The sequence below is a fragment of the Heloderma suspectum genome, chromosome 1 (assembly GCF_057233095.1).
Source record: "Heloderma suspectum isolate Gila_16-S chromosome 1, 16-S_ref, whole genome shotgun sequence".
Classification (NCBI taxonomy): Eukaryota; Metazoa; Chordata; class Lepidosauria; order Squamata; family Helodermatidae; genus Heloderma; species Heloderma suspectum.
In genome coordinates, this window is record NC_139458.1 from 286,775,618 (window position 1) to 286,802,783 (window position 27,166).

Below are 27,166 nucleotides of genomic sequence, written 5' to 3' on the forward strand. Positions count from 1 at the left end.
CATTTGTCTAAACAAGCAGCCTGAAGATCCCAGGAAATCTGAATTTGTAGTTTCTGCAAGTGTTAAGGAATGGTATAAATCAACCACTGTGTTGATCTGCCTGTGCGAACATAAGAGCAACAGATCATTGTCAAAAGAGATGAACTGAAAAGAGACAATGGTCAGGATCCAAGCACTCAGGACAGTCCAGACCTGCGACCCCCACCCAGCTTCACACCACAGCCCCCTGTGTGTCGGGCCTGAAAAGGTGGCTTCAGAATGTCGGAGGATCATCCAGCCTAGTGACTAATGCTGTGCCAGTGGATGAGGAGAAGAAAGGTGTGGTCACGACAGGAAAGAGCCTTTATGGATGTGCAGTGGGACTCTTTGGATCCAGGCCAGTATCAGGAGATGGTTCTCCCTAGCATAAATTGATTTAAAAGAGAAGACCCATTTGCTGCTGGCTAACTCCTTCATATGTATAGAACAGGGAAAAGAACACACAGGTGCCTGAGCATCAAATTATGTTTCTTACATTATTATTGTTTTTACTCCTGCCGTGAGACATGTAGACAATTCAGGTGGTGCAGATTTGATATAAATCTCGCTTTTGTGAGGCATATGTAATCTTAAACCACATTAATTTGGCTATGTAGGCAGAGTCTCAGTCAGGACACCAACAAGTTTCCTTCCTTCCTTCCTTTTTTTTTTTTTTTTACATCCATTAAGCTTATACGCAGGTGTGATGATGCAGAGGAGTGAGATTTTTTTTTAAAAGCCATCCCAAAAGCAAGTGCTTACTTTCTCAGGAGTAAGCCTCATTGAAGAGAATGATTTACTTCTGAGCAGACATGTATAGCGGTGCATTTTCAGCTACTTGTTCCTTGAGGCAAAAAAAAGAAAAAGCACAAAGGAGAGAATTGGGAAGGCTTGAACGTACATTCCAAACTTTATTTTTTCAAAGGCAAGGGGACAGGGAAGGGGAAGCAGCACTGCATTCACTCTTCAGTTCAGCCATTAGCAAATGTTATTAAAAAAGCACAACCCCCCGATTTTGATCAGCAGAGGGTGAAGCCAATAGGAATGGATGAACTCCTCTCCTCCATTCATGTCAGGTCCACCCTTTGCTGACACAACTTTCTGTTCCTCCTTGCAGCGCCACTCACCCCAGCTGTTGCTGAAGCCACTCCTCCTCCCCCGGAGTAGCATTGCAAGTTTAGGACATGCAGAGTCCCAAAACACAGGGAAGTCATAGTAAAGGGAAAATCTGTCACCGAAGGACTTTGCGAAAATGTGGTTCTTGGGGCAAGAAAATCCAGGACTGTTACAGATCGGGGTGAATGTCGTGTGTCATGCTCCTGTGTGAGGCGCTGTAGCACCACAGTAAATCCCCCATGTAGATTGGACCTTTGTGCCCTCCAGATGTGTTGGACTGCATTGTCAGCAGGGAATGATGGCAGTTGTAGTCCAACACATCTGGAGGGCATCCGGTTGGAAGAAGCTGCCTTGTGTTTTCACAATAGAGTTTTCATGTATATTACTTATCTGGATTATTAATATGCTCACAGTTTCAAAAGAGTTTGAGACTATTAAACCAGGTTGCTGAATCTCTTACAGCTTGAGGGCTGAATTCATTTTTGGAGAAGCTCAGGGGGGGTATCAAAAGCTCTTACTGCCAGTAACAAAGACTTAGGAGAGGCATTTCAACCTTTTAAAAGGGGGGGGGACCATGCCAACCCCAGCACACCCAATTTGGAAAGCACCAAAAGACCACTGCTCATGAGAAAGGGGGTGAGGCCAGAGGAAGGGGTCACATGGGGAAAGCTAGGAGGCCATGGGACCCCAGGTGGGCCAAATTTGGCCTGTTGGCCTGAGGTTCAACACTCCTGCTATAAAACCAAGAGAATAACTATTTAGGCTGCAATCTCATACGCACCCGCTTGGGACTAAACCCCATTCAACTCAATAGGGCTTACTTCTGCACAGACACATATGGGATGGCAGTGTTAATCTTTCAGATGGTATGGGCCTTATAGTTATTAGTGTATGTGGAGGAGCGGCATAGGTCTGGAAAAATTATATCAGTATTTGCAGCAGTCTTCATAACTGGTGTTCTCAGATGTTGAAAACTTTCTTGATTTGTGCACGAAACTTGTCATCCTTGTTCAGGAACTGAACTGAAACTTGTTCAGGCAGGCATTTGGGGTGGGTTAGGGTATTTTAGAAAATGTTTTTATTGTAGAATTTTATTGTTTTAAACTGTTTTTATTGTATGTTGTACATCACCCAGAGTGGCTGGGTGACCAGCCAGATGGGCGATTAATAAATTTAATAATAAATAAATAAAAATCCATTGGAGGGTTTCTCTGGCTGCCAGTCTGCAAAAACTTCTTAATGGTGGGGATGTTGCTTATTCTTGTTTTGAAGGCCTAGATTAAAAAGCAAGAAACTTCTCTAAGAACAAAGGAAAATATACCAGCATAGATGGACTGACATGAAAAAGCAGTTTAAGTATTTCTAGATATGCACTGAAAATCTCATGCCCAGCAATTACCTCAGCATTGGATTCTGAGAAGTTAAAAATCAAAGTTTTAAATGCTAACTGGATAGAGTTTTGAAAAGGAACCAATTTGCTTATCAGCAGGAGGGCCAGGGAGTCTAATTTTTATAAGCAATCTTTCAAAGGTAAACAGGAAAAATTGAGTGAATAAGAAATGGACTGGAAATCCAGTCTAAATTTGTGGAATAATGCACTATGTGTCAATACCTCATAAAGAAAGAACACATTGACCCAGTGCTTACATCATGTTGGGCAATTCCTGGGTTAACTCAGGAATTGCAGGAGGAGTGGAGCACGTGAGCTGTGCATGTGCCATTTCTGTTTTCAATCAACATGTTTTGTGATGGCTGAACCTGGAAACTCTGGGTTGTTTAGCAGTTAAACAACCCAGAGTTAACCCAACAACAACCCATGTTAATTGTTGGCTTAACTCTGTGCTGTTAAAACTATAGTTTCTGGGTATGGATGTCATAAAACAACCGAGGTTCAAAGGTGGTTATCTGAAAACTAAAATGGCTCGTGTGCTCTGCTTCTCCTAAAGTTCCTCAGTTAAATAACCCAGGAATTGCCCAGAATTACGTGCGAACTGGCCCCATGTGAAAGCTTGAAGAATCCATGGCTATTAACAGTAACAATAATGTTAGGTGTGATTTCCCACACAAATCTGTCCCAGAATCAGAATATGAAATTGGGTAGGTTGATGGTGGTGATTGTAATAGTAATTCCCCCACCCCTTCAAATACCCTGACTGACTAATGATCACTAATGAAATTATTCATATAGTCAGTCACCCATGGAAAAATATTTGGGTCTTTCATTCCACGGTCCACATGTGAAATGTCTCTGTAGTCTTCCTTGGAAACGTCTTCCCACCAGGCAACCCATTCCCTCCCAGTATTAAATGTGGTTTGCAGACTGATTAAGAGTTGCTGCTAGGGAAGTCTTTGGAGAATGACTTCAGAATGTGTGGCTTGTATACTAACTTCCCTGCCTTCTCCCTTAGGAACATAGGAAGCTGCCAAACATTGATCCATCTAGCCCAGTAATGTTGACACTGACTGGTGGCAGCCTTCCAAGGTTTCAGGCAGGGATTTTTCTAGCCCTACCTGGAGATTGAACTTGGGACCTTCTGCAAGCCAGGCATGTGCTTTACCACTGAGCTATGGCCCTTTGTTTTCCCCCTTCTCTTTGCAATCCCCTGCCCCCGCCCCAAACCTGCGCCTGAGCAGTTGGAGACCCTTGGGAAGGGTGCAGGAAGGGGGCGGCAGACAGAGAACACATACACCTGGAAGAGCAATGCAGCATCCAAGCCAATATCTGGGATTATAACCCATTCAAATCTCACAGCTCAGTGTATACTAAGGATCTTGCAATCTACATGGCTACAATTCACTGGACATTTGGACTGCCTAGGTAGAAACTGGCAGCCGTAAGATTTAGGCTGCAATCCCGTGTACACTTACCTTGGAGTAAGTCCCACTGGGGCTTACTTCTGAGTAGACACACATAGGGTTAATGTTTATTTTTGAAGGAAGCTTTTTCTTGTTTTTCTCTTTATTTGTATAAAAATCCCATCTGCTTACAGTTTCAGACAAATATACATGAACCAGAAGTAGTGTTATATGAGTAGTGTCTTGTCACTACTTATACTTCTGCACCTAGAATGGAGAGGCCTCTGTCCAGTCTCTCCCCAGGTGTTCAGGCTTCATGAAAGAAAGAGTCAGTACCCGTTGCAACGGAGACTGCAAAGCATTTATTTCAGTCTATGCTTATAATCCCAGGGTGGGAAAGATGGTTTAGTAAAACGTTGAGTCATACCACCTTTTATACTGTAAGAACTGCAAATGTTTGACATCTGCACATACCTCTTTAGCAAACGGTATTCTCGGCTAAAGTGCATTTTGATTATGCAATCTAGTGTGAACATAGGAAGCTGCCTTATCCCAGGTCAGACTATTTGTCCATCCAGCCCAGTATTGTCTACTTTGACCAGCAGTGGGTCTCCAGAGGTGCTTCCAGATGGACGCCCCTGGTGCAACCAGTCAAGAGGCATTGTGCAGTTATTCCCTCCTTAATGGATTGTTGTGGTAAGAAAAAAGACAGAAGAAGTAGTGAGAAAACATGGGAGCATTACAAATGGAAGATGGCAGGATATATTTCCCAAAATGATGATGATGGTGGTTCTCAAGTGCCTAATGGCATACTAGGTGATGTATACTTTTCTTTAAATAGTCCCCACAAGCTATCAGTTTGCTGCATTTACATTCTCTGTACACACAACCTGCCTTACAATTATGTAGCTTGTCATTTGTGTGCACAGTTACAAGATGGGGGATACGTGGCTCAACCACACTACGAGCGAGAAGGATCTTGGAATTGTCGTCGATCACAAGCTGAATATGAGCCAACAATGTGATGTGGCTGCAAAAAAGGCAAATGCTATTTTGGGCTGCATTCATAGAAGCATCGCTTCCAAATCCCGGGAAGTACTAGTTCCCCTCTACTCAGCACTGGTTAGGCCTCATCTGGAGTACTGTGTCCAGTTCTGGGCACCACACTTTAAGAAGGATGCAGACAAGCTGGAGAGGGTTCAAAGGAGGGCAACAAAGATGATCAGGGGACTGGAAACAAAGCCCTATGAAGAGAGACTGAAAGAACTGGGCATGTTTAGCCTTGAGAAGAGAAGACTGAGGGGAGATATGATAGCGCTCTTCAAGTACTTGAAAGGTTGTCACAGAGAAGAAGGCCAGGATCTCTTCTCGATCATCCCAGAGTGCAGGACACGGAATAATGGGCTCAAGTTACAGGAAGCCAGATTCCGACTGAACATCAGGAAAAACTTCCTGAGTGTCAGAGCAATACGGCAATGGAACCAATTACCTGGGGAGGTGGTGGGCTCTCCCACACTGGAGGCCTTCAAGACGAGGCTGGACAGCCATTTGTCAGGGATGCTCTGACTTGGATTCCTGCATTGAGCAGGGGGTTGGACTCGATGGCCTTGTAGGCCCCTTCCAACCCTACTATTCTATGATTCTATGATTTCCAAGGGTTTTGCATGTCATAGTCCACTCACCTGCAGCAGGGGGAATTGAGAGAGGATATCAGGCTTCATCTCTTCTACCATTAGAATAGCTTCGAGCAGATGAACGTCTGCCAAACTGAGCTGGTTACCAACAAGGAAGTCTTGTCCATGGTCTTTTAAAACCTATGGTGTATAAAGAAACCAGCAGTGAGGGTGTGTAAGACAACCGATTGTTGGTGTGGATGGATGATTCTTGTTTCTTTGTGTAAAATGGGGAGGCAGAGTCTAGCATACTATCAGCCACTTAACTTTCTCATTCAATATAAATGCTTTACACTTGCATATGTACCAATGGAGAAGCCCCCCAATAAAATTTTAGTAGATGTGTGATAAACCTGCACAACAGCTGTGAAGGTTTGAGGCCTACAGAGGAAAGGGGGGGGGAGGTCAGGCTTAGAGGCCTGGAGTTTCCTGTTGGGAGGGAGAAACCCTGAGAAGAGTAGTTTCATTTCTCTACTTAAGTTTCATTTCTTCAAGTCTGAAGCAGTACTTTCGGTTTTGAGGGAGGAGGGTATATAAAGAGAATGAGAGAGCCAGTAAGAGCAGGGAGACAGCCAGAGCCTGAAGTGAGAGCATAGTCTGAAGAGTGAGCAGGAAGAAGCAGCCTAGAACAGTCTAAGGACAGCTAGGGTAAAGGAACTTGCATTTTGCAAGTTTTATTTCTTTTAATGCCATTTGTATCACTCAGCATTATTGTGTAAATACCTTCAGTTGTAATTTGCTTGCTTTCATTTATCAATAAACTGTTATGGTTAAACCCTGCGTCTAGAGTGTCAGTCACGTCACGTCTACAGCCTAAATCCCACATTACCTGACAGGGGAAGGTAAAAGAAGGAAGGTGGGACCCTTAAGCAGGCAAGAGATCCTTAAGGAGTTGCTCCAGGGGTCCAGGTCATAAGGGGAACCTTGACAAGAGCATTTAAGTTCTTCCATGCTATTTTGCTGCTTCAAAACAATCGAGAGCCAGTGTAGTGTAGTGGTTAGAATGCTGGACCAGGACTCAGGAGATTGGGGTTCTAGTCCCCACTTGGCTACAAAGCTTACTGAGTGACCTTGGGCCAGTCACAGAGTCTCAACCTAAGCTACCTCACAGAGTCGTTGAGAGGATAAAATGGAGAGGAGGGCCATGTAAGCCATGGGTTCCTTGCAAGAGGGAAAAAAAACAGGACATAAATGTAATAATAAGAAATATAAAATAGTTAGAGATTAGGCAAAGCTGGTGCCAAAGCCCAATGACATCTGCCCCAAAAAGAGATCCTGGCTTCTCTCCAGGGTTTCTCTCTACAGTTAGGTAGTGATTCGGCTGCCTCAAATTTGGGATGTCATGAAAGGGCAGCAAATAGTTATTCATGTAATTCATTGTGGTTATATTTTTACTGCCAGGGAAGGGGACAGGCACTTGTGGGCTGTTCTGCCTCAGGTTCCAAAATGACCAGCCTTGCATGGGGGCTGGGTTATTTCCTGTGCCTCCACAGCAAGGTGCCCTTATCTGGCCCTGCGTCTCATAGGAAGGTGGGAAATTGCATTATACTGAGTCAGAGCATTGTTCCCTCTAGCCCAGTATGGTCAACACTGACTGGCAGCAGTGGCTCTCCAGGGATTCAGGCAGAATTCTTTCCTCGCTCTTCCTGCAGATGCCAGGGGTTGAACCAGGGACGTTTTCCATGCAAAGCAGGTTCTCTGCCAGTGACTAGGGATGTCAGAGAATTCCGCCATGGATCTCGGGGAGGCCAAATGCCAGCGCATTCGGCCCCCCGAAATCGGTGGCGGAACGGTCTGCCCCCCCGCCCCCCCGGGACGAGACTTACCTGGGGCGGATCTTCCTGGCGGCGGCGGCGGCGGCTCCGGCGGCGGCTCCAGCAGCTGTGCAGCGGCAGCTGGTCTTCTGACCAGCTGCCGCCACTGCCATTTCCAGTTAAAAAAAAAAAAAAAGACGTGATAGGCTACGTAAAGATTTATGTAGCCTATCACAGCTAAGTTAAAAAAAAAATGTGATAGGCTACGTAAATGTTTATGTAGCCTATCACGGCTGACTTAAAACAACAACAACAACAACAACACGCGTACGCAAATGGCGGCGGCCGCAGCCTCCACCATTTGCGTTCCTTGTTTTGGCACGTCTTAGTCTATGTCAAGATTTACATAGACTAAGACATGCCAAAATAAGGAACGCAAATGGCGGAGGCTGCGGCCGCCGCCATTTGCGTACGCGTGTTGTTGTTGTTGTTGTTTTAAGTCAGCCGTGATAGGCTACATAAACATCTACGTAGCCTATCATGGCTGACTGCAGGGACACAAATGGCGGTGGCTATGGCCGCCACCATTTGCATCCCTGCTAGCCAGCGGCCGGATGTCCGGCTGCTGGCGGAGCCGGCCGGCGGCTCCGCAGAATCCCTGCGGAGCATAGCTGGCTGGCCAGGATTCCCGGGGCGGGGGGGGGAGGAACGGACCATCAACATAATCCGCGAAAGGTAAGTGACTTTTGTACATCCCTGCCAGTGACTACAGTCTCACCCCAAGGTCTCCCGCCTTTAGATGTTGAAATCCATGTGGTGGTGGCCTCCTCTCTCTGCGCACTCTGAGCTGCTGCCTTGCTGCCACTCACCTTTTCATAAACAAGGAAGTATCTGGTTGGGGCTGTCTCTAAAATCAGGGCAGTTTGCTTTGCTTTTTCCTCAGGGGGCTGGAAAAGGAGGGACCTAATCATCCCCACCAGATCAGTCATTCCTTCCACATACATGTCAATCCTGAAAGAAGCCATGATCATAGTTACTTTGAATTTTTGTTGCTGTTCTTCCATGCATTTTTCTTGTTACTTTAACATTGTTTTGTTACAGTTAAAGATAATAAAAGCTAATGAATTAAAGTATTTTATTTGAAAAGTCAATAGGCAATAAACATTAAATCTTGGGGAAGCATCTCTACACCCTTCTTATTCATGTTCAGCTTAGGGACACATTGCATGCAAATGTATGTAAGGAAGCCTGATAGTGAATGTATTGTAATGGAGAGCAGGCTTGGCGCTGCAGTGCACATACAAACCACCTGTGTTCTTGGGGCTCCCCATTCACTTCAATAGAGGAGTGGTGCCATCAGGGCAATACACCTAAAATCTTGGGGAAGCTCAGCCTTCTCATCTGCATTCATAGGGGCACATTGCATGCAAATGTATGTAATAACCCTGATATGTAATGTATTGCAATGGAAGGCAGCCTTGGGAGGGAAGGAGGGCAGCACTTCTGAGCAGAGAAGCAACACAGAAAAGCACAAATCACCTCCTCAAGGCACCCTCCTCCACTCCTGCTCAAAATCCCACTCTCCCAAGGTTGCTTTACATTGGTAAAAAAAAGTCTGGGATTTGTTACATGCATTTGTAGCTTCCCCCTGAAATTGTTTATCTACAATGCTTCATCGTAACTTTACTAAATAGCAGATGAAGAACTGGTTTGCATGATCTCAGGGTGGTTAGTAAGGCACAGTGGCTTATTAACCACCATGTGCATGCCAGTTGGGTGCTAGGGCAAATAGCATAGCTACCCTCCATAGCATGTCTTGTTGTGTCATGCAAACTCAGCCGGGGTGGCTTGTTGCCGTGGCTAACAAGCCACTCGGAATCCATGGACTGTCGTAGAGTTCCAGGGTGGCTTTTTAACCATGGGAACAAGCCACCCATCTGGGACTGCTTGACACAATAAGCTGTGCTGCTGAGGGTAATTATGCTAATCTCCCCTGGCATATGACTGGCATTGGCAGCAGGGAAAATAAGCCACAGTAGCTTATTTCCCCAGTTGCGTTCACGCGAACTGGGGCAAGTCTACAGTGAAGAGTTTCATTAGTCATGCTGGATATTTTTTTCACAGCTGACTCTTGTCACTCTGAACAGTTTAAGCCAGGGGTAGGCAATGTGGTGCCCTCCAGATGTTTTAGACTACAAGTCCCATAAACCCCTGCCAGCATGGCTAGTGAACATGGAAATTGTAGTCTAGAACATCTGGTGTGCACCAGGTTGCCTACCCCTGGTTTAAGCAGTACACAATTACATCCAAAACTGGAGTTGCAATGTATATACAACTCTCCTGTGTTCTCGGGGCTAAAAGAGTGGAAAAGGAACTGTCAGCCAAGCAGGGCAAGAGTCCCCAGAACTTGTCATTTCACTTAAGACAAAATGGGGTATCTAATGCCCCTGCAGTCTAATCCAGAATCACCCATGGAGATATGGTATAAGGAAAATAATTGCGAGTAAGGGGAGACATGATAGAGGTGTACAAAATTATGCATGGTATAGAGAATGTGGATAGGGAGACATCTTTCTCCCTCTCATAAACTAAAACCCCATGAAGTCATGGGTCATCCCATGAAGCTGGTTGGTGGGAGATCCTGGACAGATAAAAGGCAGTACTTCTTCACACAGTGCATAGTTGAACTATGAAATTTGCTACTACAAGATGCAGGGATGGCCGCCGATTTGGATGGCTTTAAAAGGGGGTTAGACAAATTCCTGGAGGAGAAGGCTATCAATGGCTACTAGTCCTGATGCCTCTATGCTACCTCCAGTAGCAGAGTCAGTAAGCCTATGTGCACCAGTTGCTGGGGAACATGGGCGGGAGGATGCTGTTGCACTAATGTCTTGCTTGCGGTTTTCCCATCAACAGCTGGTTGGCCACTATGCAAACAGAAGCCTGGACTAGATGGACTCTTGGTCTGATCCAGCATGGCTCTTCTGATGTTTGTAAATATATCCCAAATCAGGGAGAGGCCGCTTGTGGCCCTCCAAATATTTTGGCCTACAACTGCCATCAGCCTTAGACAGCATAGACAATGGTCAGGAATGATGGTAGTTGTAGACTAAAACATTTGGACAGCCACACATTATCCACCCTTGCCCTAAATAGTTGCCCTTTATTTTTGCACAGTCATTTCTCTTAGAAGGAGAGTGCTGTTGCACAGACTAGACAGAATCTCATCATGGATTTAATGCACTCCAATGGCCATTATCTGTCGCTCTTTTTAGCATCTCCCATAACTGGTATGTTCATTTTGCTATCAAGCTCTTATGGGACAACTTTTATGCCCAAGTAGCTATAGCTTGAATTTCCTTGTCAGTCAGACTGTAGCTCTGAGAATACAGAGATGCAGACATAAGATTTTTGAATTTTACCACCTATTTATACCTTCAATTAAAGGCTGTGTTTCTGCTCAGCTAACAAGCCCAAAGCAAATTTTAAGTTTTAATAAGCATGGCCATGACACAGTACAGGGCTCTCTCCTTCAGGTCCTTCCCATAGAGGTTGTGTTTTGCTGCGATGTAGCTGAGAATGGCATGTGTCTGCACCATCTTCATCCCATCAATTTTTACCATCGGCACTTGCTGAAAGAGCAGGCATCCATCTTTGAAAAGAAAAAAAAGGGGGTGTTTACAAAGGTTAACAAGTTTCAGTCGAATCTTTCAGATTGATACAGTCTGCCTGCTATGAAACTAAAAATGCAAGCATTCAGGCCTTCAATACAGATCATATTTTAACTGAGCAATTTCTTAAGGAAAACCTGTCTCACTATCGGTTTGTGTAATCACCTTATTTATTTTATTTATTGCATGTATTTTTATACTATCCTTCAATCATATTCTCAGGTCAGTTTACAAAAACTGTGAACAATTAAATATAAATACATTACCTTAAAATAGTAATGATAATAATGTAAAAGCCACAACAGTAAAAAAAAAAAAAAAAAGCAGCAGCATAAAACAGTCAGCAGGATTAAAATTGCACCTAAAAAGCCCAGAAAATGAAAAGGTCTTTGCCTGGGACTGGAAGGACAATACAACAGGTGCCAGGTAACCTCTTTCGGGAGAGTGTTCCACCACTTGGGTGCCACCACCTAGAAGGCCCTCTTTCTGTAGCCACTTGCCTCATTTCAGATTGTGGGAGCACCCACAAGAGCCCTACACTGAGGAACTGAGGAACATGCACACCTTGGTCTTCAGCTGTGAAGTGCTTAAAAAGTCAAAAACAGCACTTTGAACTGGGCCCAGAAACAGTGAAGTTACCAACTGTATTGGTTCCCAATCTATTGCTTTTCCAGCTCAAATGACATTGAGCTAGTTCTTTACCTGTGAATAGATTATCTGTATATATTCTGGCACTGACCCCAACGTATTAGTTCATGAATACATTTTTATTTAGAACATCAGTGATTTAAGGTGCTTACATGCAGACCACATATTCTCCTATAGATTTACCATTGCGTAATTTTTCTAAGTCTTCCTTTGTTTCTATAAATTGTTCTTCAAACTGAAACAGAGCAATGGAACAAAATGTTTTTTCCCCCACATGTTCTACAAGTCATGGGTGATCTTGAAGAGAATGAATAAAGGATACATGTCCTTTTATTTTAGTTTAAAAGCAGTTGACGCCTCTTGGAATAGTTTGAAAAAACACAAGATACAATACATTCTGTACTCTTGCTTATTTATTTATTTGTTGGCTTGTTTGTTTCAGAAAGAATGTTGGGATGAAAGTGGGCTTTGTTTCTGTAGAAATCATCTGCTCGGACAGTTCATAATACTGAGTTACTTTATGGTTTTGATTTTCAGTGTGCAAATCAGCCACATTATTCATAGGATCGTAGAGCTGGAAATTACCTCCAAAGACAAACAGTCCAACCCACAGAACTGAGACCAAATAGACTGATGAACTCTAAACATTTCCAGGCACTATTTATTTTTTGTCCTTTCCTCTGTGAGTTATTTATCTCTCTTATTTATGGCATTAAAAATTATGTTGACAATTACTTAGGTTGCATCCCCAAGCAAAGTTCTGCTCAGAACACACCCAGTGGCAATAGGTGGTGGTGATTGGGAAGCAACTTTTCCCTGTTCCCCTCCCTCTGGAGCCTCCAGCACCACCAGCCTCACTGTTGAGGACGGTCCCCAGTGCTCCAGAGCAGATTTTCAGGGCACATGGGGGACTGCAGGGGGAGTCAGAGAAGCCAGCGGAAAAGCTCCACTGGATCAAAAGCCTCTGACGGATGGTATATATCCATGGGTTGCCTGTTATATAAACATTTTTCCTGAATTACAAGATTAAAGGTGCAATCCTATGCATGTTTAGACAGAAAGAAGTCCTACAACTCCCAGCATGCTGGTTAGGGATGATGGGAGTTGTAGGCCAAAATATCTGAAGAGCCACAAGTTGCCCACCCTGTGCTGAATGAACATACTTATTGGGGCATGGAGCCTGTTCTAACTGCACAACTATATGAGTAGAAGAGGTCACTGGTTTTGACCATTAGTCCTTTCACTTCCTCTTTATGGGCATACAAACCTCAACTCCAGCTGCTGCAAGAAGCCAGCGGATGGATTCCATTTTCCCTCTCCCTCGAATGTAGTGTAGTTTGGGTTTCCCAACCATCTTTAGGTAGTTTTTTTTTAGTCACACACATCAAAATGGAAAAAACAGCTTCTTAGTAGAATATTGTGTAATGCCCTAAGATGGAGGTGGGAGAAGAAAAACTGGTCAATGGATTGGTCTCTCTGAAGAACCCCCCTGAAAATAATAGGCTGTCACTTTACTGAATAGCTCCTATGCCTTAAACAGCTCCATCACAGGCAGAATTCAACAGGTGCAACTTTCCCTGTTAAATCTCTGTGCCTGCAAAAGCTTTCTCTGTTTAATGCCTGTTTGCCATGCAACTGTTAAAGGTGCAGGAGTCCAGGTTGCAACCAAACCTGGGAACAGTCATTTTCTGACAATGTTGGACAAGTCTCTAAGTAAAGCATCAAAGGTCTCACACGAAACTAGATCTCATGGGTTTGATGGGGATATGAACACTGATGAGAATATGAACATGAACATTAAACTTGTTTACATTTGCATTTTCTAGTTCATTGACCACAGATTAAGAGGCCTGTGGGTGTAATCCTATCACCTGCAAATAAGTCCATGGGGTTTACTTTTGAGTAGGCATGTATAAGAATGCACTGTGTCGGTGCAATAAAGAGTCATTAAGGCTACAAATCAGTACACACTTACCTGGGCTGTTTCCATGACAACAGAAGGAGAAGCTAATGGAGGTGTACTGGGTTTTTTAAAAGGAATTGGCTTTGCTGTGAGCAGGGCTCCATGAGCAGATTCTCCGGGCCAGTAAAAATTGCTTCACAGAACATAGAGGCTTCTCCCCTCTCCCCCCCTTCTCCTTTCCCCTGAAAGTCCAGATGCACCTGCATTTCAGGAGCAAACCTCATTGAGCACAAGGGAAGTTACTTCTGAGTAGACACACATATGCTTGTGCTGGGAAAGCAGAACACAAAGACAGAAACCAGCCCCCATTTTAACCTGCAGGACCTCATTGACCATAATGGGAGTTACTTCTGAGGAGACACTAACAGGTTTGTTGTGGAAAAGAAACAGAAATCAGCCCCCATTTTAATGCACAGGATCTCTATAAGGAAGCTGTGAAGTAGTTACTTCATAAGGCAATTAACTGGAGCCCTGAGATCTCACTTAATCACACTTAGGGAACTGGGCTTTAAAATACTCTACTCAGGACTGGTTAGGCCTCATCTGGAGTACTGTGTCCAGTTCTGGGCACCACACTTAAAGAAGGATGCAGACAAGCTGGAGAGGGTTCAGAAGAGGGCAACAAAGATGATCAGGAGACTGGAAACGAAGCCCTATGAGGAGAGACTGAAAGAACTGGGCATGTTTAGCCTTGAGAAGAGAAGACTGAGGGGAGATATGATAGCGCTCTTCAAATACTTGAAAGGTTGTCGCAGAGAGGAAGGCCAGGATTTCTTCTCCATTATCCCAGACTGCAGGACACGGAATAATGGGCTCAAGTTACAGGAAGCCAGATTCCATCTGAACATCAAAAGAAACTTCCTGACTGTTAGAGCAATACGACAATGGAACCAATTCCCTAGGGAGGTGGTGGGCTCTCCCACACTGGAGGCATTCAAGACGAGGCTGGACAGCCATCTGTCAGGGATGCTCTGACTTGGATTCCTGCATTGAGCAGGGGGTTGGACTTGATGGCCTTGTAGGCCCCTTCCAACCCTATTATTCTATGATTCTATGTGTCATGCCAATTAAGGGGCTTCTCTGTAATTTCTGTGGTCATTCAGAGGACAAGCCTCATTCAGCACAATGGGAGGAAACACCCCTTGACTGGGGTCATGGTGAAAGGCTCACCCCTGGGCATGGCTAGCATAGCCGAGCTAAATGCAGGGGTTGTGGCATACAACAACTATACCAGGGAGAACCCGACTTAAGGAAAAGAATCGGAGTTTAAGCAGTCTTGGGAAATCTGGTTTTTCCCTGATAAGCTCTGGGGTGGCTGCTGGATGGCCACGATGTCATCTGTCCCTAATGACCTCAACACACAGCTGGCTTGGAGTAAATCGCTGGTAGAAACACACACACACACACCCCTCCAGGGAGGAAGTCCCATTGAGCTCAGTAAGACTTCCTTCTGAGTAAGTTCTGACATGCATTGGACTGCACAGTAAAACCCACGATCAAAACAGTTACCAAGTGTGAACAGGGAGGATCCAGTAGACATTGTTTACTTGGACTTCCAATAGGCCTTTAACAAAGTCAAAACTTAGCAAGCGTAGCAGCCATGGGATAAGAGGAGAGGTCCTCTTGTGGATCAGTAACTGGTTAAACAGAAAACAAAGAGGAGGAATGAATACTCAGTTCTCTCAATGGGGGGATGTAAACAGTGGGGTCCCCCAAGGATCTGTATCAGGACTGGTACTTTTAGTTTGTTCATAACTTGTTAGAGGTGAGCAGTTGAGGATGAGCAGCGAGGTGGCTAGGTTTGCTGCTTCTACCAAATTATTTAGGATGGTTAAAACAAAAAGGAATTGTTTGGAGAGCTCCTCCAAAAGGATCTCTCAAAACCCCAGGGAATGAGCATCAAAATGGCAAATGTGGCTCAATGTAAGCAAGTGTAAAGTGATGAACTTTGGGGCAAAAAAATACAACTTTATATATGCGCTGATGGGATCTTAGCTGGCAGTGACTGCCCAAGGAAAGAACTTGGGGTTGTGGTAGAGAGCTCAATGAAAATGTTGACTCAGTATGCAGTTGCTGTGAAAAAAGGCAAATTCCATGTTGGACAGAATTAGAAAAGGAACTGAAACTAAAACTGCCAATATCACAATGCCCTTATGCAAATTTACTGTGAAATCGCACTTGGAATATTGTGTATAGTTCTGCTAGCCACACCTAAAAATTGTAAAGCTGGGAAGGGCTCAGAAAAAGGCAACCAAAATAATGGAGGGTGCTACCCTATCAGGATAGGCGGCCACCTCCAGACTCGGAGACGACCGCCTATCCAATGCAGGGCCAGAGTAGCGCGGAGGGGATTGTCCCCTCCATGCTTCAGCTGCCCTGCATTTGAGGTTAGACAGCCAATTTCAGCTGTCTAGCCGTGGGAAGGCACAGCAGGGGAAGCGGCTGCCAGACAACACAGGATGTGTCGTACAGGCATTTCCAGTTTCCCCACCCCGGAACACCACCCAGAATGCCCTGTTTTCACCACTCTGCACTCCTCTTCCGAGCGCAGAGCATGGAGCCATTCTGAGCTGCCTGCAAGGCAGCGCACGGGGCAGGGGGTGGTCAGTTCTCAGGGAACTGACCTCAAAACATGGGATCCGAGGTCAGTTCCCGGAAACCAACATACCCTATGGCTGTCTAGCTACTGACTAGTGGCCATAGGATTGCTCCCTAAGGAGCTGGAGAAACTCCTCAGTGAGAAAGGATTACAATATTTGGTGCTGTTAGCTTAGAAAACAGGCAAGTAAGGGGAGACATGATAGGGATGTATAAAATGATGCACGGTGGGGTGAAAGCGGATAGACAGAAAACATCTTCCTACCCACTTTCTCTCTTTCTCATAGTACTATAGCCCAGGGTCATCCCATGAGGCTAAATAGTGGGTGATTCAGGACAGATGAAAGGATGTTTTTCTTCACAAACTTCATAGTTGTGGTGTTCACTACCACAAGATGTAGTGATGGCCACCAGTTTGGATGGCTCTGAAGTGGCATTAGATATTCATTGAGGATAAGCCTATCAATGGCTACTAGTCATGATCCAACCACAGAGGGCCCAGTGTGGGGCAATTGGTCCCCCACCCCAAAATAGTTCTGTACCCTACAGTAATTCTTTCAGTAAAAAAAAACACCTGGAGGAAATATTTCATTTTTTAAAGGGTTTTGTAAGAGAGGTTATTTTATTAAATAAACAAAAAACAAAGTAAACCGGGGGTGGGGGACAACAAAAGTTCTATTTATGTTTTTCACAGGTTTATGTTTTGGCCAGAACAATCCATTTGGTGTGATAAACCTTTTACATGAAAACCAAGCTTTATTATTTATAAAGAAATCAAAATTTTAATATGATGAAATTAATTTCTGAGACAGTGGCCTAGATCCTAAGATAAATTCACTTGATGAAGTTCATGGAAGGAAAGTTTCCCACCCCTTCTTCCCCGTGCCTGCCTAGAAGCCCCTCTGGAGGTTAGGGGCTCCTGAGCAATGTGGGATGGAGCACAGGGGGGGCTGCTGAGGTGAGGGGGGGGGAGGAAGAGAAGATGGGAAACTTTCCTTCCATGAATGTCCCCAAGGCTACAATCCTATACCAATTTCCTGGATGTTTGTTGTTTATTCGGTCAGTCATTTCCAGCTCTTCAGGACTTCATGGACCAGCCCACGCCAGAGCTTCCTGTCGGCCGTCGCCACCCCCAGCTCCCCCAAGGTCGAGTCCGTCACCTCCAGAACACCATCATCCACCTTGCCCTTGGTCGGCCCCTCTTCCTTTGGCCTTCCACTTTCCCTAGCATCAGCATCTTCTCCAGGGTATCCTGTCTTCTCATTATGTGGCCAAAGTATTTCAGTTTTGCCTTTCATATCCTTCCCTCAAGTGAGCAGTCTGGCTTGATTTCCTGGAGTATGGACTGGTTTGATCTTCTTGCAGTCCAAGGCACTCTCAGAATTTTCCTCCAGCACCACAGTTCAAAAGCATCTATCTTCCTTCGCTCAGCCTTCCTTATGGTCCAGCTCTTGCAGCCATAGGTTACTACGGGGAATACCATTGCTTTAACTATGTGGACCTTTGTTGTCAGTGTGATGTCTCTGCTCTTAACTATTTTATCAAGATTTGTCATTGCTGTCCTCCCAAGAAGTAAACGTCTTCTGATTTCCTGGCTGCAGTCAGCATCTGCAGTAATCTTTGCGCCTAGAAAGACAAAGTCTGTCACTGCCTCCACGTTTTCTCCCTCTATTTGCCACTTATCAGTCAAGCTGATTGCCATAATCTTGGTTTTTTTGAGGTTTAACTGCAACCCAGCTTTTGCACTTTCTTCTTTTACCTTCATCATGAGGTTCCTCAGCTCCTCCTCATTTTCAGCCATCAAAGTGGTATCATCTGCATATCTGAGACTGTTAATGTTTCTTCCAGCGATTTTAACTCCAGCCTTGGCTTCATCAAGCCCAGCACATCGCATGACGTGTTCTGCGTACAGGTTGAATAGGTAGGGTGAGAGTATACAACACTGCCGTACTCCTTTCCCAATCTTAAACCAGATTAGGGATGGCAGAGAATTCTGCCACGGATCTCGGTGAGACTGAATGCCAGTGCATTCGCCCCCCCGAAATCTGTAGTGGAATGGCCTGCCCCCCCGCCCCCCCACGGATCCCCCCCGGGACGAGACTTACCTGGGGCGGATCTTCCGGGCGGCGGCAGCTTTTGCGGCGGTGGCTGCGGCGGCTGGTCTTCCGACTGGCTGCCGCCGCCGCCATTTGCAGGTTTTTTTTGTTTTTGTTTTTACAGAGACGTGATAGGCTGGGTAAAGAAAAATAAGTTTTTACGTAGCCTAAAACGTCTGGGTAAAAAAAAAAAAAGACGTATGCAAATGGCGGTGCCTATGGCCGCCGCCATTTGCGTACACTTTTTCCCCCCCCCAGTCGTTTTAGGCTACGTAAAAACTTACGTAGCCTAAAACGACTGGGGAAAAAAAAAGTGTACGCAAATGGCGGCGGCCATAGGCACCGCCATTTGCATTCCTTATTTTGGGCCTTCTTAGTCTATGTAAATATTTACGTAGACTAAGACGGCAAAAATAAGGGGAACGGAAATAGCGTCCGCTGCGCTATTTGCGTTCCCCTTATTTTCACCGTCTTAGTCTACATAAATATTTACGTAGATTAAGATGGCAAAAATAAGGAATGCAAATGGCAGCAGCCGTAGCCGCCGCCATTTGCGTATGTGTTTTTTTTTTTTTTCCCCCAGAGCCCTCCGCGGCCAGAAATCCAGCTGCGGACGGCTCTGGACTGGCTGGGCCTGGCCGGCTGCTCCGTGGAGCTGCCACGGAGCACAGCCGGCCCGTCGAGGATTCCGGGGGGAGGGACGGAACGCCTCCCCCCACCATAAACATAATCTGCGAAAGGTAAGTGACTTTCGTACATCCCTAAAACCAGTCCATTGTTCCATGGTCTGTTCTTACCGTAGCTACTTGCTCATTATACAGATTCCTCATGAGGCAAACAAGATGACTTGGTATCCCCATACCACTAAGAACTTGCCACAATTTGTTATGATCCACACAATCAAAGGCTTTAGAACTGTCAATAAAACAGAAATAGATGTTTTTCTGAAACTCCCTGGCTTTCTCCATTATCCAGCGGATATTGGCAATTTGGTCTCTAGTTCCTCTGCCTTTTCTAAACCCAGCTTGTACATCTGGCAATTCTCGTTCCAGGAATTGCTGGAGTCTACCTTGCAAGATCTTGAGCATTACCTTACTGGCATATGAAATAAGTGCCACTGTTCGATAGTTTGAACATTCTTTGGTGCTTCCCTTTTTTGGTATGGGGATATAGGTTGATTTTTTCCAATCTGTTGGCCATTCTTGTGTTTTCCAAATTTGCTGGCATATGGCATGCATCACCTTGACAGCATCATCTTGCAAGAGTTTAAACCGTTCAGCTGGGATACCATAGTCTCCTGCTGCCTTGTTATTAGCAATGCTTCTTAAGGCCCATTTGACCTCACTCTTCAGAATGTCTGGCTCTAGCTCACTGACCACACCGTCAAATCTATCCCCGATATTATTATCCTTCCTATACAGATCTTCCGTATATTCTTGCCACCTTTTCTTGATCTCTTCTGCTTCTCTTAGGTCCTTGCCATCTTTGGTTTTGATCATACCCATTTTTGCCTGGAATTTACCTCCAATGTCTCTAATTTTCTGGAACAGGTCTCTTGTCCTTCCTATTCTATTATCTTCTTCTGCTTCCGCACATTACTTGTTTAAAAATAATTCCTTATCTCTTCTGGCTAACCTCTGGAATTTTGCATTTAATTGGGCATATCTCCCCCTATCACTGTTGCCTTTTGCTTTCCTTCTTTCTTGGGCTGCTTCCAGTGTCTCAGCAGACAGCCATCTTGCCTTCTTGGTTTTCTTTTTCTTTGGGACTTTTTTTGTTGCCGCCTCCTGAACAATGTTGCGAACTTCTGTCCGTAGTTCTTCCGGGACCCTATCTACTAAATCTAGTCCCTTAAATCTATTCTTCACCTCCACTGCATATTCATGAGAAATATTAGTGAGCTCATATCTAACTGATCTGTGGGTCTTCCCTATTCTCTTTAGTCTGATTCTAAATTGTGCAATAAGAAGTTTGTGATCTGAACTACAAGCCCCCTTAAACTCAATAGGATTTTCTTCCAAGTAGGCATTTGTAGGATTCCACTGTAAGTTATCTTAAGATCCAAGCCCAGTTTGGGGCAATTCTCCCCTTCCCCAAGAGTCCCCCACCCCATATGTTTCAGGGGGGCCCTCCAACACTCCAGACAGGTTTTTTGGAGGTGGGGGCAGTGCAGGTGGGACACTTTGCTTCCATACACTTCCCTAAGCTAACTTCCAGGCCATTATCCATTTCAAAGCTCCTGTCATTTCTCAGCACTGCAAATGGACAGAGCATATAGTCTGACCTAGCAAGATGGGAAAGAAGAAGCCTCGCTGCCCAGCCGTATGCATGCTTACTCAGGAGAAAGCCCGTCCCCTGTGGTCAACGGCACTAGTTTCTCTCATGGTGGCATCAAGGCACGTTGTTTCTCCTTGAAACCTCTCTAACTGCAGAGGTTATTGCCAACTAGATCGTCAACTTTACTTCCAGCAGAAAATCAGCAGTGAAAACTCTCCTCTGGCACTGACAGGCCCCATTATCTGACGGATCGCCTCCTCCCATATGTGCCTGCCTGGACCCTAAGATCATCCTCAGGGGACCTTCTATGGAAGCCCCTGCCAAAGAAAGTGAGGCACATGGCTACCAGCAAGAGGGCCTTTTCTGCTGTGGCACCTGGCTGTGGAATGAGCTCTCCAAATAGATTCAATTGGTGCCGATGTTGTACTCCATTTGCTGCCAGGTAAAGACCTTTTCTTTTCCCAGCATTTTAGTAATCTAGTCCTTTCTGTTTTAAATCTGTATTTTAAATCTCTGCATCGCTGCTAGGTTTTATTCTGGTTGTACCTTTATAATGTAGATTTAAGCTTTCATATTTTATATTGTTTTATGGTGTACTTTGTGGTTTTATTTTTTGGGAACTGTCAGGGAGCTTCGGCTATTTGGCAGTATAGAAATGAAATAGATTGGAATGGAATGAATGAATGAATTAATAGGTGACATTTTCCCCATCCTGCTCTGTCAGTGCCAGAGGAGAGTTTTCACTGCTGATTTTCTGCGGGAAGTAAAGTTGACGATCTAGTTGGCAATAACCCCTGCAGTTAGAGAGGTTTCAAGTAGAAACATGTGCCTTGATGCCACCAACCTATGTAGACATATTTGAGAGAAACTAGTGCCGTTGACCACAAGGGGGCGGGCTTTCTCCTGAGTAAGCATGCATATGCCTGGGCAGCGAGGCTTCTTCTTTCCCCTCTTGCTAGGTCAGACTATATGCTCTGTCCATTTGCAGTGCTGAGAAATGAGAGGAGCTTTGAAATGGATAATGGCCTGGAAGTTAGCTTAGGGAAGTGTACGGAAGGGGACCTTCTCACTGGAATCCGTGGCAGAATTCTCTGCCATCCCTAAAAGGATCTGGAATCAAAAGGACCAGTTTGTCGTGGGATAAAATGCTAGGTGTGAAGCAAGCCATGGACTGGCAGCCAGTGCTGCTGGAAAAGTACTGGCATGATGTGATCTAATTGGCCAGTCCCTGTTAATAATCTTGCTGCTCTTTTTTGGACCCACTGAAGTTTCCAGACTGTTTTCAAAGGCAGCCCCACGTATCGTGCATTGCAATAATTCAGATGAGAGGTTATCAGAGTAGGAATGACTGTAGCCAGGCTATCCCTGTCCAGATGAGGGCGTAGTTGGTATATCAGCCTAAACTGATAAAAGGTGCTCCGTGCTATCGAGTCCACCTGTGCCTCAAGTGACAGTTCTGGGTCCAAGAGAACCCCCAAACTATGAACCTAGTGAATTTCTGCCTGCTATGCAGCTATAGTACAGGATCCCTTCCAGAAAAAGGGCACCCCTGATCCTCACAGTTTTCATCTTTAGTTAATATAAGCTTATGTTGCACTGAAGTAACTATGGGCTTTTTGGCTAATAATTGGTTCAAATCAATTCTCCATGTAGCTTGTCTTTCTTATTTGACTCCTCTGATGTATAACAAATCCCAGACTGGTGGACCTTGTTTATTTCATCCAACCATTTATCGGCTCCTCTTTTTTTCCAGCTAATTTTCACATAGTTGGAAAACAGCCACTCCATATATACAGTTACTTGCCAGCCACTCAGTTCCCCTGTCTGCTTGCTTTCTGCTTCAGAAATTCCCTTTTCTGCTTGCTTTCTCAATTAGTTTCATCCTTCTTACATTCACTTTGGACTTTTCAGATTCTCCTTTTCTACTGTCCAAAATCCATCTTCCCCTATGTCAATACTGCAAGTGAGCAAAATGCAAAGAACGCCACACTGCCAAGTTATACAATCGCTTAATAAAACAAGTTTTGCAGTCAGTTTCTTCCACATTTCCCATCCACCAGATTGCTGTTTTGGCTTGTTATAATCTGTTGTCTGTTCACTTCCTTCTTTTCAATATCCTTCTGTGCTACTTTCTAAAATCCCCCATTGTCTTCTTTCTCCCATCTCCACTGCAAGTAAAGGGCATTTGAATTACATTCGATGTGTATTCAACTGCATAAAGATGTAAATGGCCTTGTTTGCTCAACTATCCCCATTTTAAACTACTTCCAGATGGCCAATCTACACTTACTTTTTTTCCGCTTCCAATAAGGTTTCACCGCTCGTCTTTCACACTATGCAGGACCTGCCTTGAATTGGGACCGTAATTTCCCACTTCTGTGCTTCCGCTTTCAATACCCTGATATCCCGGTATTTCCCATTCAAGTGCTCTGCTCTTCTGTGTTTATTGGCTTATAAGGTCGTAGTCCCCTCCCACACCTGTCCATATACGGCGGTGTTTGGTCTTCCAGCTACTGATAGCATAAGTTCCTTAGCACTGGAAGTTTTATCACCAACCAGCAGAAGGCTAGAGGTGCTGGCTCTTGTCTGATCTGGGAAGCGCAGCCCTGGTCAGAATTTTGGATGGGAGACCGCAAGGGAATCAGGCTTCAGGGGGTTGTTCTCTCCCTTCAAATGACACTAACTTTTACCTCCTTCTATCCCCCGCTTTGGCTTTTAAAAAAAAAGATTAAGGATCACAACTGAGTGCCTTTACACACCCTTCCCCCCCTCCCATTCTAGCTTAACTGGTGCTGTAATGTTTTCTCGTGGCCCCAATCCTGGGCACCCAGTTACTCGGGAGTAAGCCACATTGAACTCAATGGAGCTTACTACTGAGTAGACATAAGATCACCCTATAAGTTTTTTTTTTTAATTAAGGCATTAACTTCGAATTTTCAAATCTTCAGATCTTCAAATATTTGAAGAATAGGCCTTCTCCAGCCTGATTTCCCCTCATACAAGCATAAATTTATTCACTGGGCAGTCTTCGAAGACACAAGCAACACACACACACACACCCTGCCAACCTGAGTGTCTCCTGCCTCTGCATTTCTCAATCGGAGGGAGCAGAGGGTAAAATGCCTCCCTGCAATGGAGACACCTCTGATCCCCCACCCCACCAAGCTCAGAAGCAATGTCCTCTTTTGTTCCAGAGCACCCTGTGGGGCTCAATGGGGCTTACTCAAGGCTTGCAGACTTACAAAGTGATCTTATGTCTACTCAGTAGTAAGTTCCATTGAGTTCAATGTGGCTTACTCCTGAGTAAGTGAGTGCTCAGGATTGGGGCTGCAAGAAACCATTACAGCACCAGTCAAGCTAGAAGGGGGGGGAGGGGGGGAGGGAGGCAGCATGTGTAAATGCATGCAGTTGTGATCCTTAATTTTTTTTAAAAAACAGCAAAAGCAGGGGAGAGAAGGAGGTAAAAGTGAGTGTCATTTGAAGGGAGAGAACAACCCCTTGCTCAGTGCAGGAAGCCTGATTCCCTTGCAGTCTCCCATCCAAAATTTTGACCAAGGCTGACCCTGCTGAGCTTCCAAGACCAGACAAGAACAGGCACCTCCAGCCATTTCCTTGCCAGTAATAAAGCTTTGAGTGCTGAGGAACCTGTGCAATGTCATCTCATGGTCTTCAAAGCTTCGAAGAAGCTAGCAGCCCCCCCAAAACATGAGTGCTGGGTGCTGTTGCCGCTGCCCCTCTTCCTTGCACTGGCTGCAAAGGGCTGGTGCAGGGAAAAGAGCATCAGCAGACACTCCCCAGCCTCTTGCCCTGGCCTCCAGCAGGTGGGGGCGGGGAGAAGAGGATAGGTGCCTCCTTCTTCCCTCCACCCTCACCTGCTACAGCAGCAGCAGCAAGGGACAAGCTCTCACCGGGCTTTGAGCCCTAACAGGATGCTCACACCAACCCTACACTCACACACACACACACACAGGGATAGAGGAAGAGAGGGGCAGTGGGCGGGGAATTAGCAGAAACAGGGAGAGTTTCTGCTCCTCCAATGAGAGCCGCCATCTTTAAGAGCAGGAACACAGCGCAGCTCTCGAGTGTGAACCAAGCTTGCGCATTCGATCAAGAACCGCAAAGGGGAAAATGGATGAGTGTGGATAGTCAGGTTTTAATGCGAGTGCATTTAACCCAACAGGACCCCGACTTCGTTGCGATGGTGGGCGCAATGTAGATCGGCCCAGAGTGTCTAAATAAACTCACCATGTATTTTACTACTTACCTCTAGAACTGACTCCAGTTCAAGAGTCTAGGAAAAGAACATTCCCTGGGGATGCTCCTATCAGAAGATTCAACTCCTGTGGCTGAGAAAATTAAACCAGTTTTGTCTTGACAGTCTTCGTATTTGAAACCTGCCTCTTTCACAGGGGGAGGAGGAAATCTCTTCATGTCAGTGGTTGGCGTAGCCTTCTCACATTTCAGAGGTATGGCTGTGCTATTCTGTTACACAGTAAAAGCAAACTTGAAATTACCTGATTTGTTGTGGCATAATTTTGAAATTACTTGAAATTGCTACCTGATTTGTTGTGGCATAATCTTTTGTGGGCTAGTGCCCACTTCATCAGAAGCATTTTGTGTTATCTTCAGTTCGCAGATAGATAGATAGATAGATAGATAGATGTAGAAAGATAGAATTACACTCACAAACATACACAAACACTCTCTCCCTCCCTCTCTCCTTCCGTCCCTCTCTCTCTCCCTCCGTACCTCTCTCTCTCTCACACACACACACACTGCACACACAAACATCGAAGGTGGCCAGTTGCCCTACTTTAGAAGGGGCAGTCCTCCATTTAAAGGGCTATCCGAGGGTGGTGTCCTTAATTGAACAGTGTCTAATTTGAATGGTGCCCTGTATTGAAAGGCACCCTCTATTTGAAAGGCTGACTGGTCCAAGTTTGGGTGAAAGATAAAGACCCATAGGACAGGAGAACAGGGACCTCAGAGTTACCCATCAACAGTATCTGGACTGAGCAGGCATACAGGATCTATTTAAATTACAGTCATCATGTCTAAATTTGTATATATCCATATAAGTTTGCATATGCAAGATTTCTGCAAACCAGCATCCTCCTTTGTCCACTTTTTTGGTGATGTATTTCCTCTTTTGGGGTGATATGTAACTAGCATCCTCCTTTGTCCTCCTTTTTGGGTGATATGTAACTAGCTAACCTATATACATTGGTACAGAGACAAAAAATGTAAAAAGTGTGCCCAGAAGGCCACAAAATGCTGTTTGCATTTGGCACAGAGTATGCCTCTGGTGTTGGTTTGCGATTTCCCCCTCTATGCCCATCTGTGTGCGTGCGCCTGGCCCTGTTCAGGCGTTTGAGCAGCGCAAGGCAGGAAAGCGGAGATGAGAGCACTAGCTCCGTCCCCTCCATTACTGACCCTGTAGCCCTGTCTGCAGTGGAAAAACCTCTTCTACTTGTCTGATGCCACACGTGATTTGCAGCCCCGGTTTTCCAGCATTCCAAATCATGTGGGCTCCCTGCATGAGTCAAAAGGGCTTCCCCACTGCAGACTGGCACCCTCTGACTCAGGGGTGGGGAATCTCATTCAGCCCGAGGGCCAAATTCAAGTTTGGAGAAGCTCTCGGGGGCCACCTCCCGGTGGTGGGTGGGGCTGAAGGCAAAAGGGGGCAGGCCCCAAATTCCCCAAACTCCAGCCTATTTTAGCTTAAAACTATTACTGCCAGTAACTAAGCCTTAGGAAGGGCATTTTGACCTTTTAGACTGGGCAAGCGGGAAACTTCACAATAGCCAGGAAACCACAAAAGGATTGCTGCTTTGGGGACAGGGATCGGGTGGGAGGAAGGAGCTGAGGCCATCTGGGGAACCCCAAAGAGCTAGATTGGGCCCCCATTTGGGTTGAATTTGGCCCCGGGCCTGAGATCCTGCATCTCTGCTCTAACTTGTTGGGGGATGGCAAGGACAGAGATGGAGAGGGTGATGAGTAACACACTCGTCCCCACCCTCCCTCCACACATATTGGACTTAACTGGCAGCAGTGGCAGTGCTGGGAAGTTGGTCTAGCCACCCTTTTAATTTCCCACAATGCCTCAGCATGATGCTAATCCTGGGGTAGTCCAGACTTAGTGAGGGTTCTATTGTCCCATTTCTGTACTCCAGTACTCTACTGAGGGACATGTATCTGTCATCAGGCTTCTCTGAGCTGTCTGATACAGTTCTTCTCTTGTCAGCTCTGTTTTGTTCATCAAAATAGACCATCTGCCTTGTGCTGGCTAAACCTGCTTTTAAATTCATCACTCTATACCCTTTGGTTTCTGGAGCATAGCCAATTAATACAGTCTCTTCTGCTTTGACATCTAACTTCTGCCTCTTTTGCTCTGGTATATAGGCCTTGCTAGGGATGTCAGAGAATTCCGCCACCGACTGAAATGGGATTGAATTCCCATCAGTCTGTGCCACGGAATCCTCTGCGGAAGGGCACCACGAGGTCCTGTGGAGCCAGCCATCATGCAGCTTTTTTTCGTCGTCCTCAAAGAGTCATG

General features: G+C 45.4%; 1 protein-coding gene across 1 annotated transcript; it reads right to left on the minus strand.

Annotated features, from left to right (window-relative positions):
- Positions 1-512: 512 nt before the first annotated feature.
- On the minus strand, positions 513-23,028 carry LOC146359185 (glutathione S-transferase-like). The gene is made up of 8 exons (XM_084826814.1): positions 22,901-23,028; positions 18,343-18,469; positions 12,944-13,105; positions 11,860-11,911; positions 10,877-11,009; positions 8,227-8,368; positions 5,613-5,744; positions 513-2,408 (listed from the first exon to the last, which is right to left on the minus strand). Exons 3-8 carry the CDS (start codon positions 13,028-13,030, stop codon positions 2,262-2,264), a joined length of 693 nt encoding a protein of 230 aa, XP_084682940.1. The 5' UTR covers positions 13,031-13,105; positions 18,343-18,469; positions 22,901-23,028; the 3' UTR covers positions 513-2,261.
- Positions 23,029-27,166: the final 4,138 nt, after the last annotated feature.